The 13,799-nt window shown below is 44.6% G+C and overlaps 1 protein-coding gene across 1 annotated transcript; it reads left to right on the top strand.

The window, feature by feature from the left end:
• The first annotated feature begins 6,189 nt into the window (after positions 1–6,189).
• On the top strand, positions 6,190–8,945 carry LOC121741083 (pentatricopeptide repeat-containing protein At5g61800-like). The gene has a single exon (XM_042133778.1). It carries the CDS (start codon positions 6,898–6,900, stop codon positions 8,497–8,499), a length of 1,602 nt encoding a protein of 533 aa, XP_041989712.1. The 5' UTR covers positions 6,190–6,897; the 3' UTR covers positions 8,500–8,945.
• The last annotated feature ends 4,854 nt before the right edge of the window (positions 8,946–13,799 follow it).

Genomic DNA, 13,799 nt, shown 5'->3' with positions numbered 1-13,799 from the left:
TAGATAACACGTCTTAAAATTGTCTTGTATACTACTCTATGGAATGCATTATTCTGGATAATTTGGTAATCATATACTAGTATGATAAATAGGAGAATACATCTTTATTCCACCATCAAAATTGTTCTTACGTTCATTTCAAAAATCATATATTTGTCCTTACTTTAGTTTTTAAACTATTGTTTGAAGGGAGAAATTGTCAATATACTATTTTTATTTTATTTTTAAAATTATTATTCCAATTGTTTCCTTTCATGTTTATAGGGTTTTCTATCCCTTATAAATAGTGGCAATAGTTGTTTTGAAGTCAGGCTAGATATTGAAAAAATTACTTATATATAAGATTTCTAGAAACTAGAATTTGTTAATCATTCTATCTCGTGGTTGATTGTCATCATTTTATGTTTAGCACATGAATATTTTCGATCCATAAGTCTTTTCCTATAGAGCCTCTTGTCATCGAGACATAATTTGAGTCTTGTGAAATACTCCCTCCGTCCCTCTTTAGCTGAGTCGTATTCCTTTTCAGGTTGTTTCACTATAGCTGAGTCATTTTTTTAGAAAAAAAAAATACATTTTTTCTCATTTACTTGAATACTTTGTGAAACATTGTTTTTTTAAGATAAATAGAAATTTTTTATTGTCTAAGTTACGGAGATTAATCATTGGTTTCATTAAATGTTATTTATAAGCACCATGAGAGACCAATAAGTAACTTTAGTGATTTAAACAAATGGTTGGAGGTGTTAGTACGTGTAAGTATGAAAATTTGAGAACAAGATTCGATCAAACAAATGATGATGAGTAGGATTTTTTGGATATGTCTGTTTTGATTGATCCGATGAGTTTTGAGTGGAGCCAAATGAATGACTCGAAAGCAAGTATGGTGACAACCATCTCACATGGATTCAAATTTGTTAGTGAGTTGGAAAAGTAGGGTCGAAAGTCTGTAATAAAGTGGTTATTAGTTTATATTCTTGAGCATCTCGACTCTCTTTATCCTTTTGGGACATTGTACATTCGCAAAGCACCGCAACTTTGTGGACACCTCATTCTCAACTTATTATGAGAATCCAAATCAAGTATAAAGATGAGATTGTGTGGAGTGGGGGCATTAGATTTATATTTATCCTATCCCCCTCTTCATGGACCTAACTCTCAAATAAATTACCACAAATAGATGACAAATCTAGTTATCTAGCATGTGGATTTCTATATATATTTTTAGATTTATTGTTTGAAGATGCTTGTTTACTTGTTTAGACTATCATTGACTTTATATTAGCATATGTGGTAAGATAAAAGATGGATTTGTTTTCTCCACTTATCTTTTGGCACGCAGGACTCAAGATTAGATTCGCTAGATCTTCTAAATCAATTCTTTAAACTTTTGTCAAATTTCGATTTTGTATATCAGTTTTAAAATCCAATTATAAAATATCAAACTATTGATTTTTTTTTCTGTTCAAAATTTCATCACTAATATCACTTAATATAAATCATAATTCAACAAATAAAATGATTTAATCTAGTACAATACAATGTTGATTTGCCACCTAAAATATAACGTCGTTTTGATGATATTTGATAGTGCCATATAAGTGGTCATCAAATTATGTTAGTGCAGAAATCTTAATTAATTGCAAAATCCGAAAAAATAATTAGTTTGATTGCAAATTTAGAACAAATCAATCGTTTTGTAATTTATAAACAGATTTTAAAGTTGGTGTGCAAACCACAGTTTGACGAAAGTTTAAGAATTTATAGGGAAATAACTCTAAGAATAATTTTAACGTACGGATATTTACTCAACCTATGTTTAAAAGAACTTATCTTTATAACAATCAGGATAAACTGAATTAAGTATCTTTCAAAATGGCTAGCAATATCTCAAATCAGAAAATGAAAAGGGAATGGGGATTAAGAAATTGTGAAGACATTAATTGCTCAGTTGCAATTTGTTGGTAGATTGTGATAGCTCGGCAGTTCGCGCACCGAGTTCGGCAAGTTCGGCAAGTTCGCCAGTTCGCAAGTTCGGCAGTTCGCAAGTTCGGCAGTTCGGTAGTTCGGCAGTTCGGCAACAAGCTCGGCAGCTCCGTGATCTGGAGAGAAAGATCAAAACATGAAGAAGAGCTCGGCTGCTATGACAACTCGTTTTAACAGCCATTAGATCTGGTTGGTAGTCAAGATTTAATCCTAGCCGTAGGATTAAAAATAGCCGTTAGTTTGTTAAATAGCTAATCTTTTAGTTAGCTTTGTACAGTAGCTTTTACACAATTCCATTCCAATATTCCAAGAAGAAAATTCTCTTCAAGATTCGAAATCTCCAAGTTCTTAATCCTCAACGCCTCATTCATCTAATCCCAACAAGTGGCGCCGCCTGTGGGAATCGGAGAGGCGTCCAGAAGGAAAGCTCCAGTGGTGAATCGATCAAGCCCTAAAATCGATTTCAATGGCTTCGCGATTTGAAGCAGAAAAGTTTACCGGAAAAAATGATTTCGGTTTGTGGAGAATGAAGATCAAGGCGTTGCTAATCCAGCAAGGGTTGGCGGATGCACTCAACAAAGATGATCCGGAAGTAGTTCTCGATGAGAGATCAAAACAGAAGCGAGCTGAGGTACTTGCTAAAGCGCATAGCGTGGTAGTGTTATCTCTCGGAGACAAGGTCTTGCGAGAAGTTTCAAAGGAGACTACGGCGATCGGAATTCTTGAGAAGTGCGAGGAGTTGTACATGACAAAATCACTTGCCAATCGACTTTTTATGAAGCAGCGGCTGTATTCATACCGCTTTAGTGAGGAGAATAATATTTTGGAGCAATTGGAAGATTTCGGAAAGGCAATCGATGATCTTGAGAACATCGACGTCACCATCGGGGAAGAGGATAAGGCCATACTCCTATTGAATGCCCTGCCTAAAACATACGATCAGATGCGGGATGCAATTCTGTTTGGAAGGGAGGGGACTGTGACTTTGCTACAGGTTCAGTCGGCCCTCAGATCAAAGGAATTGCAGAAGAATGGGGACCAAGGAACTCAGGTAGTCCCCGAGAGCTTGACTATCAAAAAGTTCAAGGGAAAAAGGGGATTCAAGAAGGACAAGGAAGCCCCCAAGTTTAATGGGAGCGGCCAGAAAGAGACACGCTCTTGCCATTGGTGCAAGAAGCCGGGGCATCTCAAGAAAGATTGCTTCGCTTGGAAGCGGAAGCAAGCCCAAGAAGGTGACAACCCCAAGCCCAGCTCCGATTGTGTTGAGGAGCAAGAGACCACTCATGCCTTGAATGTGATGGAATGGCCGGGAGTAGGATCATGGATTCTTGATTCCGGATGTAGTTTTCACATGTGTCCCAGTGTTGAGCTATTTGAAGAGATTTCAGGGGCACAAGGGACTGTGGTGTTGGGCAACAACCAAGTGTGCCAGGTTAAAGGAATTGGGAGTGTTCGATTCAAGCTTGAAGATAACTCCACTATGATCTTGAGTAATGTCAGATACATACCTGAAGTAAAACGTAATCTGATATCTTTGGGGTCCCTTGAAAAGAAGGGCTGCTCTTTTGGTTCTGTTAATGGGGCAATGGAAGTCAGGAGAAGTGGAAGTTTGGTGCTTAGAGGCAAAAGAAATGGCAGCTTGTATTATCTATGTGGATCTGCTGTCAGAGATGCTGCTCAGGCAAATGCAGTGAAGTCAGGGTCTATGGAGCTTTGGCATTTAAGGCTTGGGCATCCAGCTGATAGGAGCATTAAAGAACTGATGAAAAGGGATGTGATTGAAGGATCTGAAGAAAGATCCGGCAAACCATGTGAAGAATGCATCCTGAGCAAAGCCAAGAAGCTTTTATATCAGAAAGGTAAACACACCTCCACTGCCCCACTTGATTATGTGCACAGCGACTTGTGGGGGCCTTCTCCGGTTCTATCTGTTGGGGGAGGGAGATATTACATGACAGTAATAGATGACTACTCTAGAAAGATGTGGGTTTACATACTAAAGGAGAAGTCAGAGGCTTTCTCCAAGTTTAGGGAGTGGTGCCTAATTGTGGAGAAAGAGAAAGGCTGTGCAGTCAAGTGCTTAAGGACTGACAATGGTTTGGAGTTCCTATCTAAAGAGTTTGAGACCTTTTGTCAGTCTAGGGGCATTAAGAGGCATAGAACCGTCCCCTTAAATCCCCAGCAGAATGGTGTAGCGGAGCGGGCTAATAGAACTATTATGGAGAGGGTAAGGTGCATGTTGTTCACCTCGGGTATGGAGAAAAGGTTTTGGGCAGAGGCTGTGTCCACTGCTGTCAAATTAATAAATAAATGCCCTTCCTCTAGCATTAAAAGTGACACTCCGGACTTGAGATGGTATGGAAGTTATGGAGACTACTCACAACTCAAGATTTTTGGGTGTAAAGCATATGCCTATATGAAGCAAACAAAGTTAGATGCAAGAGCTTTAAGATGTGTGATGTTGGGCTATCAATCTGGGGTAAAAGGCTATAGACTCTGGTGCTTGGAGCCTGGAATGCAGAAGGTAGTTGTGAGCAGAGATGTGGTGTTCACTGAGACTGAGCTGCCCTTCAAGAAAACCGAAAGCCATCTGGGAATGCTGAAACTTCTGTGCCTGGTGCTAGTGTTGAGGTTGGGGGAATGGATGACTCATCAGAATCTGAAGGCTCTGATGGAGATACTCCAGTAACTGTAGCTGGAGAAACTAACCTGAGAGATTATCAACTAGCAAGAGACAGGACAAGAAGGCAGAATGTAAGGCCACCAAGCAGATTTGCAGATGCAGAGATGTTGTACTTTGCTCTCTGTGTGGCTGAAGAATTAGACTTTGCAGAGCCTGGCTCTTATGCAGAGGCCATGAATTGCAAAGAAAAAGACAGATGGTTAAAGGCTATGATTGAGGAGATAGAATCCCTCATCAAGAATGGGACTTGGATCCTAGTAGATAAGGTGGAGGGCAGAAAATTAGTCAGCTGCAAATGGCTCTTCAAGAAAAAGATTGAGTCCGCTGATAATGAACAAATAAGGTTCAAGGCTAGGTTGGTAGCCAGAGGATTCACTCAGGAATATGGGGTGGACTACAATGAGGTGTTCTCACCCGTAGTCAAGCACACATCAATTAGGATTCTCTTGGCTGTGGTGACAAGAATGAACTGGGAACTCGAGCAATTGGATGTAAGAACAGCATTCTTGCATGGAGACTTGGAGGAAACTATCTACATGTCTCAGCCTGAGGGGTTCATTAAGCCAGGGATGGAAGACAAGGTGTGTCTGCTCAAGAAGAGCATATATGGTCTCAAGCAAGCTAGTAGGCAATGGCATAAAAAATTTGATGACCATGTACTCAAGAATGGGTTTGTGAGGTCCAAGTATGATGAGTGTGTGTACATAAAGAAGAGGAAAGGTGTTACTGTTGCTTATTTACTTCTGTACGTGGATGATATGTTGGTGGCAGGAGCCTCGCAGCAAGAAGTACAGAAGGTGAAGGATGATCTGGGGTCTGCATTTGATATGAAGGACCTAGGTGGAGCCAAACGAATTCTGGGTATGAATATAGTCAGAAACAGGCAGAAAGGAGAGTTGTGGTTGAATCAAACTGACTATATTTCCAGAGTCGTCAAGAGGTTTAGGATGGAGGATACTAAACTGACAAAGACTCCATTAGCACAGCATTTCAGGCTATCAATGGAGCAATCACCGAAGACAGAGGAAGAAAGGCAGGAAATGGAAGCTATCCCGTATGCAAACATTGTAGGGAGTGTTATGTATGCAATGATTGGAACCAGGCCAGATGTGGCTCAAGCAATAAGCTGCACAAGCAGATTCATGAGCAACCATGGAAAGGAGCATTGGCTGGCTTTAAGATGGATACTCAGATATCTCAAGGGAGCTGGAGATATTGGGATCTTGTTCAAAGCTGATGCTGGAAAAGAGACTGAGGTGTTGATGGGGTTCTGTGATAGTGATTTCGCAGGCAATGTTGATACAAGGAGGTCTCAGTCCGGATACATTTTCACCTTGTATGGTTCGGCTGTGAGTTGGAAGTCAATGTTGCAAGATGTGGTGGCATTGTCCACAACCGAGGCCGAGTATATTGCCCTTACGTCTGCGGTTAAAGAAAGTTTTTGGTTGAGAGGGATAGCTGCAGATTTTGGGGTAAAGCAGCAAGTCATTCCCATAGGGTGTGATAACAACAGTGCATTGTGTTTAGCGAGGCACCAGGTATTCCACGAACGTAGCAAGCACATAGATGTGCGGCTACATTTTGTGAGAGAAGAGGTGGAGAAAGGTAGGGTCAGATTGTTCAAGGTGGATACAAAGGAGAACCCTGCGGATATGCTGACAAAGCCGTTGACAAGAGAGAAATTTGAGTTTTGTTTGGAGTTGGTTGGCTTGCAGAGAGCCACAATTCCAACTGGTCAATGAAGGTGGAGATTTGTGAAGACATTAATTGCTCAGTTGCAATTTGTTGGTAGATTGTGATAGCTCGGCAGTTCGCGCACCGAGTTCGGCAAGTTCGGCAAGTTCGCCAGTTCGCAAGTTCGGCAGTTCGCAAGTTCGGCAGTTCGGTAGTTCGGCAGTTCGGCAACAAGCTCGGCAGCTCCGTGATCTGGAGAGAAAGATCAAAACATGAAGAAGAGCTCGGCTGCTATGACAACTCGTTTTAACAGCCATTAGATCTGGTTGGTAGTCAAGATTTAATCCTAGCCGTAGGATTAAAAATAGCCGTTAGTTTGTTAAATAGCTAATCTTTTAGTTAGCTTTGTACAGTAGCTTTTACACAATTCCATTCCAATATTCCAAGAAGAAAATTCTCTTCAAGATTCGAAATCTCCAAGTTCTTAATCCTCAACGCCTCATTCATCTAATCCCAACAGAAATGGAAACTGAAAGCATAGAGCAGAAATCCAAATGCAAATAATATGCATGCAAACATCTCATCTCATATCCACTCTCAACCGTAGCTGCAAATCCATCGCTCACATCCACCAAGTCCACGCTCAGGCCATCACCAGAGGCCTCTTCTCTCTCCACCCCTCTCTTCTTCTCTCTCACATCCTCCATTCCTTCACCTCTTCACTCCGACAACACTCCACTACCACCAATCATGACCACACCATTTACTTCACCAGGATTTTCACTCTCATCCCAAACCCCTCAGCTTTCAACTACAACACCATCATCCGAGCACACACCGCCCTCCGCTCTTCCCGCGCCGCCTTAAATTTCTTCCTCCAAATGCGCCGGACACCCGTCGCGCCCGATTTCCACACTTTCCCCTTCGTACTCAAAGCTTGCGGGGCTCTGCAAAACTCGCTTCCGCTTGCGAGGGCTCTCCACGCTCAAATCGTGAAATTAGGGTTTTTGATTGATGTGTTCGTGCGCAATTCGATATCTTCCGCATACTGCAGGTTTGGCGATGTTGATGGGGCGAAAGGGGTTTTTGAAGGAAGCTTGTTGAGGGATGTCGTGAGTTACAATGTGATGATTGATGGGTTTGTTAAGGCTGGTGATATTGCTCTTGCTCGGGAACTGTTCGACGAAATGCCTGAACGAAATGCCGTTTCTTGGGGTACCCTTTTGGCTGGCTATGCGAAGCTGGACCTGCCCGCTGAGGCTATTGAATTGTTTGACAGTATGATTGATTTGCAGGTGCGATTCGACAACGTTGCTCTGGTTTCGGTGCTCTCTGCCTGCTCCCAGCTCGGAAAGATGGAGAAAGGTAAAGAGATACACAAATACATAGAGAGAAATGGGATTGAGCTGGACGCCTATATAGGAACCGCGTTGGTTGATCTCTACGCAAAATGCGGGCTGGTTGAAACGGCTAAGGAGGTTTTCGCTTCGTGTCGCGAGCAGAATGTTGCTCTGTGGAATGCGATGCTCATGGGATTCGCCATTCATGGCGATGGCTCATCACTTCTCCGTTATTTTACAAGAATGGTAGAAGACGGGATGAAGCCGGATGGGGTGACGATTCTGGGCGTTCTGGTTGGATGCAGCCACTCGGGGATGATCAGCGAGGCTAAGAGTATTTTCGCAAAGATGGAGAGCGCGTATGGCGTTCCAAGAGAGCTGAAGCACTACGGATGCATGGCGGATCTTCTGGCGCGCGCAGGGATGATAAGAGAGGCTGTGGAGATGATAAGGGGGATGCCGATGGGAGGGGACGTGTTCGTGTGGGGAGGGCTGCTGGGAGGGTGCAAGATACACGGAGACGTGGAGGTGGCTGAGGAGGCTGCGAAGCATGTGATGAGGGTGAAGCCGGAAGATGGCTCGGTGTACTCTGTTTTGGCGCACATGTACGCGAATTCGGGGCGTTGGGACGACGTGGTGAACGTGCGGAGGTTAAGAGAGAGGAGATGGGGGATCAGGAAGAGCGCTGGGTGGAGCTTGATCGAGCTGGATGGGATGGAGCATGAATTTGTTTCTGGGGATTGCTTGCATCCCTGCACCGAGGAGATATACTTGGTTTTGAATGGTTTGCAGCTGCATCACTACGAACAACTCTAAGAGAAACATTTAGTTGGTGTGATTGATGATTTTGTGTCAGGACTCAGGACAAATGTTGATAACTCCCATGTTTTCGTTAACGAGGTAACTATTGCATTGCCAAATGGAGATAGAAAGCATTTACATAATTACATAAATCAAAGGCATGCTCTGACAGGGTGATACGAGTCTTATACTATTATTATTTAGTTTAGATATATTAGGGATTTGCATATCTTTTTCTATATTTTTGTTTTCTTGTTCATTAAGTCAGTAGCATTATAAATAGGAGTTATTGTTATCACTTTATTCATTCAATCAATATATGAAATTATCATTCTTTTGGCTCAATTGAGTAGCAAACAAGAAACATCTCCTAAGGCTGCCGATGAGTAAATCTCGCGCTCAGCTGCCCTTTTTTGCCGTCCAAGTCACGACCCAACGTTGGGCGCTCGACAACGACGACATCTCGTTTCTTGATTTTGTGTGGAAATCGATGTTAAGGATTTAGGTCCTTAACAACTGGTGCTTTCATCCAAAGCTCAGCATCCTCCGTCTGCGTTCATCCATATCCCCAAATAAATCACCACCATTTCTACCGCAACCACGATTCAGTCCGTCAACATGTCATACGACTACGCCGGCTATCGCCGTCGTCAATACGACTTCCCTCAGGCCACACAGCCATTCCGTCCCTACCAGCCGGCCCAACCTCGCCGTGTAACCAGTTGGGACCCACCGAGCAGCCGAGTGGAAGTACTCCCCCCGCCGTCGTGGCCTGATCCAGAATCACTCTACGTCTCACACCACTTGGATCCACCTGATCGTCGCCCACGGCCGAGATACCAGGCCATCGGGTACCGCGATCGCGCGCAAGACGCTTGGCCCCGACACCGCGGTGGCTACGTCGAGGGGGGTGGCCACCTATCTGATCGCGGAGATCATCAGACCCAATTAGGGTTTGATCGCTACCCGACAACCGCAACGCAGCGGCACCGCCCAACGTGCTGGGACCCACCAGCGCAACAGCAGGACCGCGGCTACCCGACCGTTGACCGGGCCCGACGCTCGGAGACTTGCTGGGACCGACCTTGCCCTCGGGAGGAGGTAAGAGCGCGAGTCCAGCCCGCCTCCCACCAGCCCCGCTACTTCACCGAAAAGCCAACGCGGGACCTGTACAGTCAGCCCGCGCGTGTGACCAGTCAAACTCCAGAGCAGCCACGCCTACCGCTAATACGGGTCTCCCAAGCGAAGAAGTCAGAACGATCCAGGTTGGGTCTCTGCTGGCACTGTCCCGAGAAATGGCTTAGGGGACATGTGTGTAAACAACGCATTCTATGTTATGCGGATGATGGGGAGGAGTTTGAGGAGAACATTCAAGATGAGAATTTAGCCGAAGAGAAAACTGATAATACTCCCACGATAGTATTTGGTGATGATGTTCCCGATGATGTTACCGATGTTCACAATGATGGCACTCCTCTTGATGTTCCAAACAACGAGTCCCCTGGAGAGTTCATCAAGAACAAAGGGATTGTCAAGAACGACAATGAGTCACCGCAAGTGCTCGTTGGGGTATATGATGAGAAGATTGGTGAAAAGGATGAGACATTGCTAGAAGATAAAGAGGAGGATGATTCTATTGGTGAAGTGGAGAAGATAATCGCATCGTTCAATGTTGCTCAAATGTCATCGACGGAGGTTACGAATTGTTGGTTTAAGAGAGGAAGTGTTTGCACTGGTGTAAGGATAACTGCCTATTTCTACGTGGATTTCTTTGATGGCAATGTCCCAAGTATTGTTCATCGTTCGACATCACTCGACGTCGATACACGATTCATCCCTCCGTGCAATGACACGCCATATTTGAGCATTCTTGGAGGTGATAAAGGGAGACATTCGGCTGTTCGATATGTGTTTGATCCAGGAGGAGACGTCTAGCTAAAGCTTTTACTTTCAACTCTCGTCCTTGGTTCGTGGTTCCCACCTTGAGGACAAGGTGGATTTTAACCGTGGGGGAGTTGATACGAGTCTTATACTATTATTATTTAGTTTAGATATATTAGGGATTTGCATATCTTTTTCTATATCTTTGTTTTCTGGTTCATTAAGTCAGTAGCATTATAAATAGGAGTTATTGTTATCACTTTATTCATTCAATCAATATATGAAATTATTATTCTTTTGGCTCAATTGAGTAGCAAATAAGAAACATCTCCTAAGGCTACCGACGAGTAAATCTCGCGCTTAGCTGCCCCTTTTTGCCGTCCAAGTCACGACCCAACGTTGGGCGCTCGACAACGACGACATCTCGTTTCTTGATTTTGTGTGGAAATCGATGTTAAGGATTTAGGTCCTTAACACAGGGGAAGGAAGTTTTTGGTAGGTTATAATGCGTACACAGTTTGTGAAAAAAGCCACAGGCAGCAACATTACTACTCCCACTATCAGTAATCGCCTCATTTTCCACTAACACATTTTCCAATTTTGTACTCCCTCCGTCCCACAAAGATACTCCGAATAGTTTTAGAGCATCCACAATGGCGCCCGTCCCGGCGGACGTCCGGCCAGCGTGCCGGAGTTCCGCGCGGGACGTCCGCCATTGTACAGCGGTGACGCGGATACGGACGTCCGCTACGGACACCGGAGTTCCGAGGCGTTCCCGGGACGTCCGTTGCGACGTCCTTGCGGACGTCCGCCATTGCGTTGACTCCACGGACGTCGGCGCGGACGACCCGATTATTTTATTATTTTTTTTGAAAATTCTATAAATACGGCTCGTTGAACTTCATTTCATTCGCACCACTTGTATTAATGAGTATCTCTCTCTCTAAATACTTTTCTTTCGAAGATAAATGGAGCACCACGATAGTGATTCCCCCGCCACGAGCAAGTCACAGGGACCGATCTTTCCCGTTGGCAGAAGTACCCCAATGTCCGCCACGATGTCCGGAATGGCGGGGATGATGCCCTAACCCCAAATGACGGCGGGAATGATGCTCGGGTACTACAACATGTACACGCCTTGGTGTGAGATGATGCCCCAAATGCCCGGTGTGAGTGCCGGAATGACCCAATGCCGGGGATGATGCACGAAATGCTGGGGATGATGCTGCCCCAGATGCCCGGGATGATGATGCCGGGGATGATGCAGGGCTCGCCTGTCGCTGCGGGGGGAGTAGGCAGGGGGTCCCCCAATCACCGGTGGACAATGTCTATCGCCCCTATATGGATTTACTATAGACGGACAACCCCCCGAGTACTTCTCTCGAGACTCAGCTCACTGGCATCGAGAGGTTCTCGATGGAGGAGTTGGGGCTATCTCCGATCCGGGATTCTCCCACAGACGCACCAACGGCGACAGGGAGGAGGGGGAGGGCAGGGAGAGGGAGGGGCAGGGGACGGGGCACTACCTTGCCTGCGGCGGGGTACGATGGTGAAGGGGGAGGGATCCAGCCGGAAAAAGAGGACCTTCTGGAGCACAGAGGAGTGCATCGCGCTTGCGAAGGCGTGGATCAGTATAGTGGAGGATCCATATATCAGGGCTAACCAGCATATCGACAGGATGTGGTGGTGCATTAGCCAAAGCTACCTCCAATTCAAACCGCCAGGGGGGAAGCCTCACAACGGAGAGCAATGCCGGAAACAGTGGGAGCGGCTGAAGAGGCAGCTCAGCTGATTCGCCGGCATTTACACAAACAACCTCCGCTCGGCAACCAGCGGCATGTCTGCTGAGGATGTGAAGCTTCTGTCTCACCATCAGTTCAAAGACGCTGCAGCGGGCTTCGGGGAATTCAAATATTGAGATGTGTATCTTGTGGTGCAGACTTCGGCCAAGTTTACTGCGGGTGTTGAATCTGACTGGCCGAAGCGGACAGTAGCAGTGCTGGTTCCCACGAACTCCCCCCGCCAAGGCAGAGTTCCCGACACCTTCATCGTCGGCCCACCGCCGTCGCCCGCTGGGGCAAAAGTCCGCGGCGCGGATGGCGAGTGGAAGCGCCAGCGGGTCCGCCGAGGCCCAATCGACAGCTCCTACCCAAAACGATCTCGAGCTCCCCTCACTCGCCCGCGTCGCGCAACATGAAACCCTGTTACGTGCAATGGTTGAATGACGGACATCGACCGATCGTCATTACAGGTCGTCGCTGAAGAATATCATCAACAGTATGCGGCGCGATTTGGGGTTGGGAGACATGGCGGAGAGTGGCGACAAGGGGGCTACCGGCGGGGATGATGAGGGTACTGGTGGCGGGGAATCGGATGAGTGAGACGACAATTTTTTTTAATAATTATGTATGTTTTTTCTGTACTATGTATGTTTTTTTTAAGTAAAGTGGTTGCAATTTCTCCGTATTTGTGTCGAAATTTTAATTCCGTAAATTATTTAATTCCGTAAATTGTTGAATTTGTGAATTTTTATTATTGTGGGAAGTCCGTCGGGATGTCCTTGGGGATGTCCGCCACTGTGCAGTGGGATGTCCTTATGGCGTGGCAGTGCAGTGGGAATTCTTTATGACGTGGCAGGAGGTGTTTTTGGGATGTCCGCGGGGATGTCCGCTGGGACATCCGCACCACTGTGGATGCTCTTATCCTATTCATCCCATTCAAGATATACACAATTCTTAAATGACATGAGATTTTAAGTGGAGTAAAAAAAGTGATTGTACTATAATGATAAGAGAGCTAAAAAGGTGATAAAGTAGACTAAAAGAAGTAATTGAATATTATAACAAGAAGAGAGAAATTTTATGGAAAGTGGACATTTTGAGTGGGACAAACTAAAAAGAAAAAGTAACATTTTGAGCGGGATAGAGGGAATACCATTTTTTGCCATCCCCAATATTAGACCAAGTCTAAATATGGAAAGTTTTTAACCAATTATACACATTAATAATGCGGATCCCATAATACGTTAACACTATTTTCACTATTTTTTTACTCTATCTTTTTGTTTTCTCACTCTTAATTTATCAATTACACATTAAGACTCGTGTTATCTGTAACTTTATTTATTTTTAGCGGACAGCGAATACTAAAATTCTTACTACTATTTTTAGAATTTTCATTTTTAGAAGGAGAGTATACATATTTTCACTATTTTCTTCCTTTATCGCTTTTTTTTTCTCATTCTTACTTTATCTATTACACAAGATTCGTGTTATTTGCCATTTTATTTATTTTCAGCGGAAATTCTTTCTATTTTTAGCGGACCTCGAATACTAAAATTTTTACTCCCTCCGTTACATAGTAATTGAGGCGTTTTTTTTTGCACGAAGATTAAGAAAAATTGTGTTTGGTGAGTTAAGTAAATGGAGAGTAAA

This window comes from Salvia splendens, chromosome 7, assembly GCF_004379255.2.
Source record: "Salvia splendens isolate huo1 chromosome 7, SspV2, whole genome shotgun sequence".
NCBI lineage: Eukaryota > Viridiplantae > Streptophyta > Magnoliopsida > Lamiales > Lamiaceae > Salvia > Salvia splendens.
The sequence above is the reverse complement of the archived record's forward strand: the minus strand, read 5'-3'. Positions and strand labels throughout refer to the sequence as shown.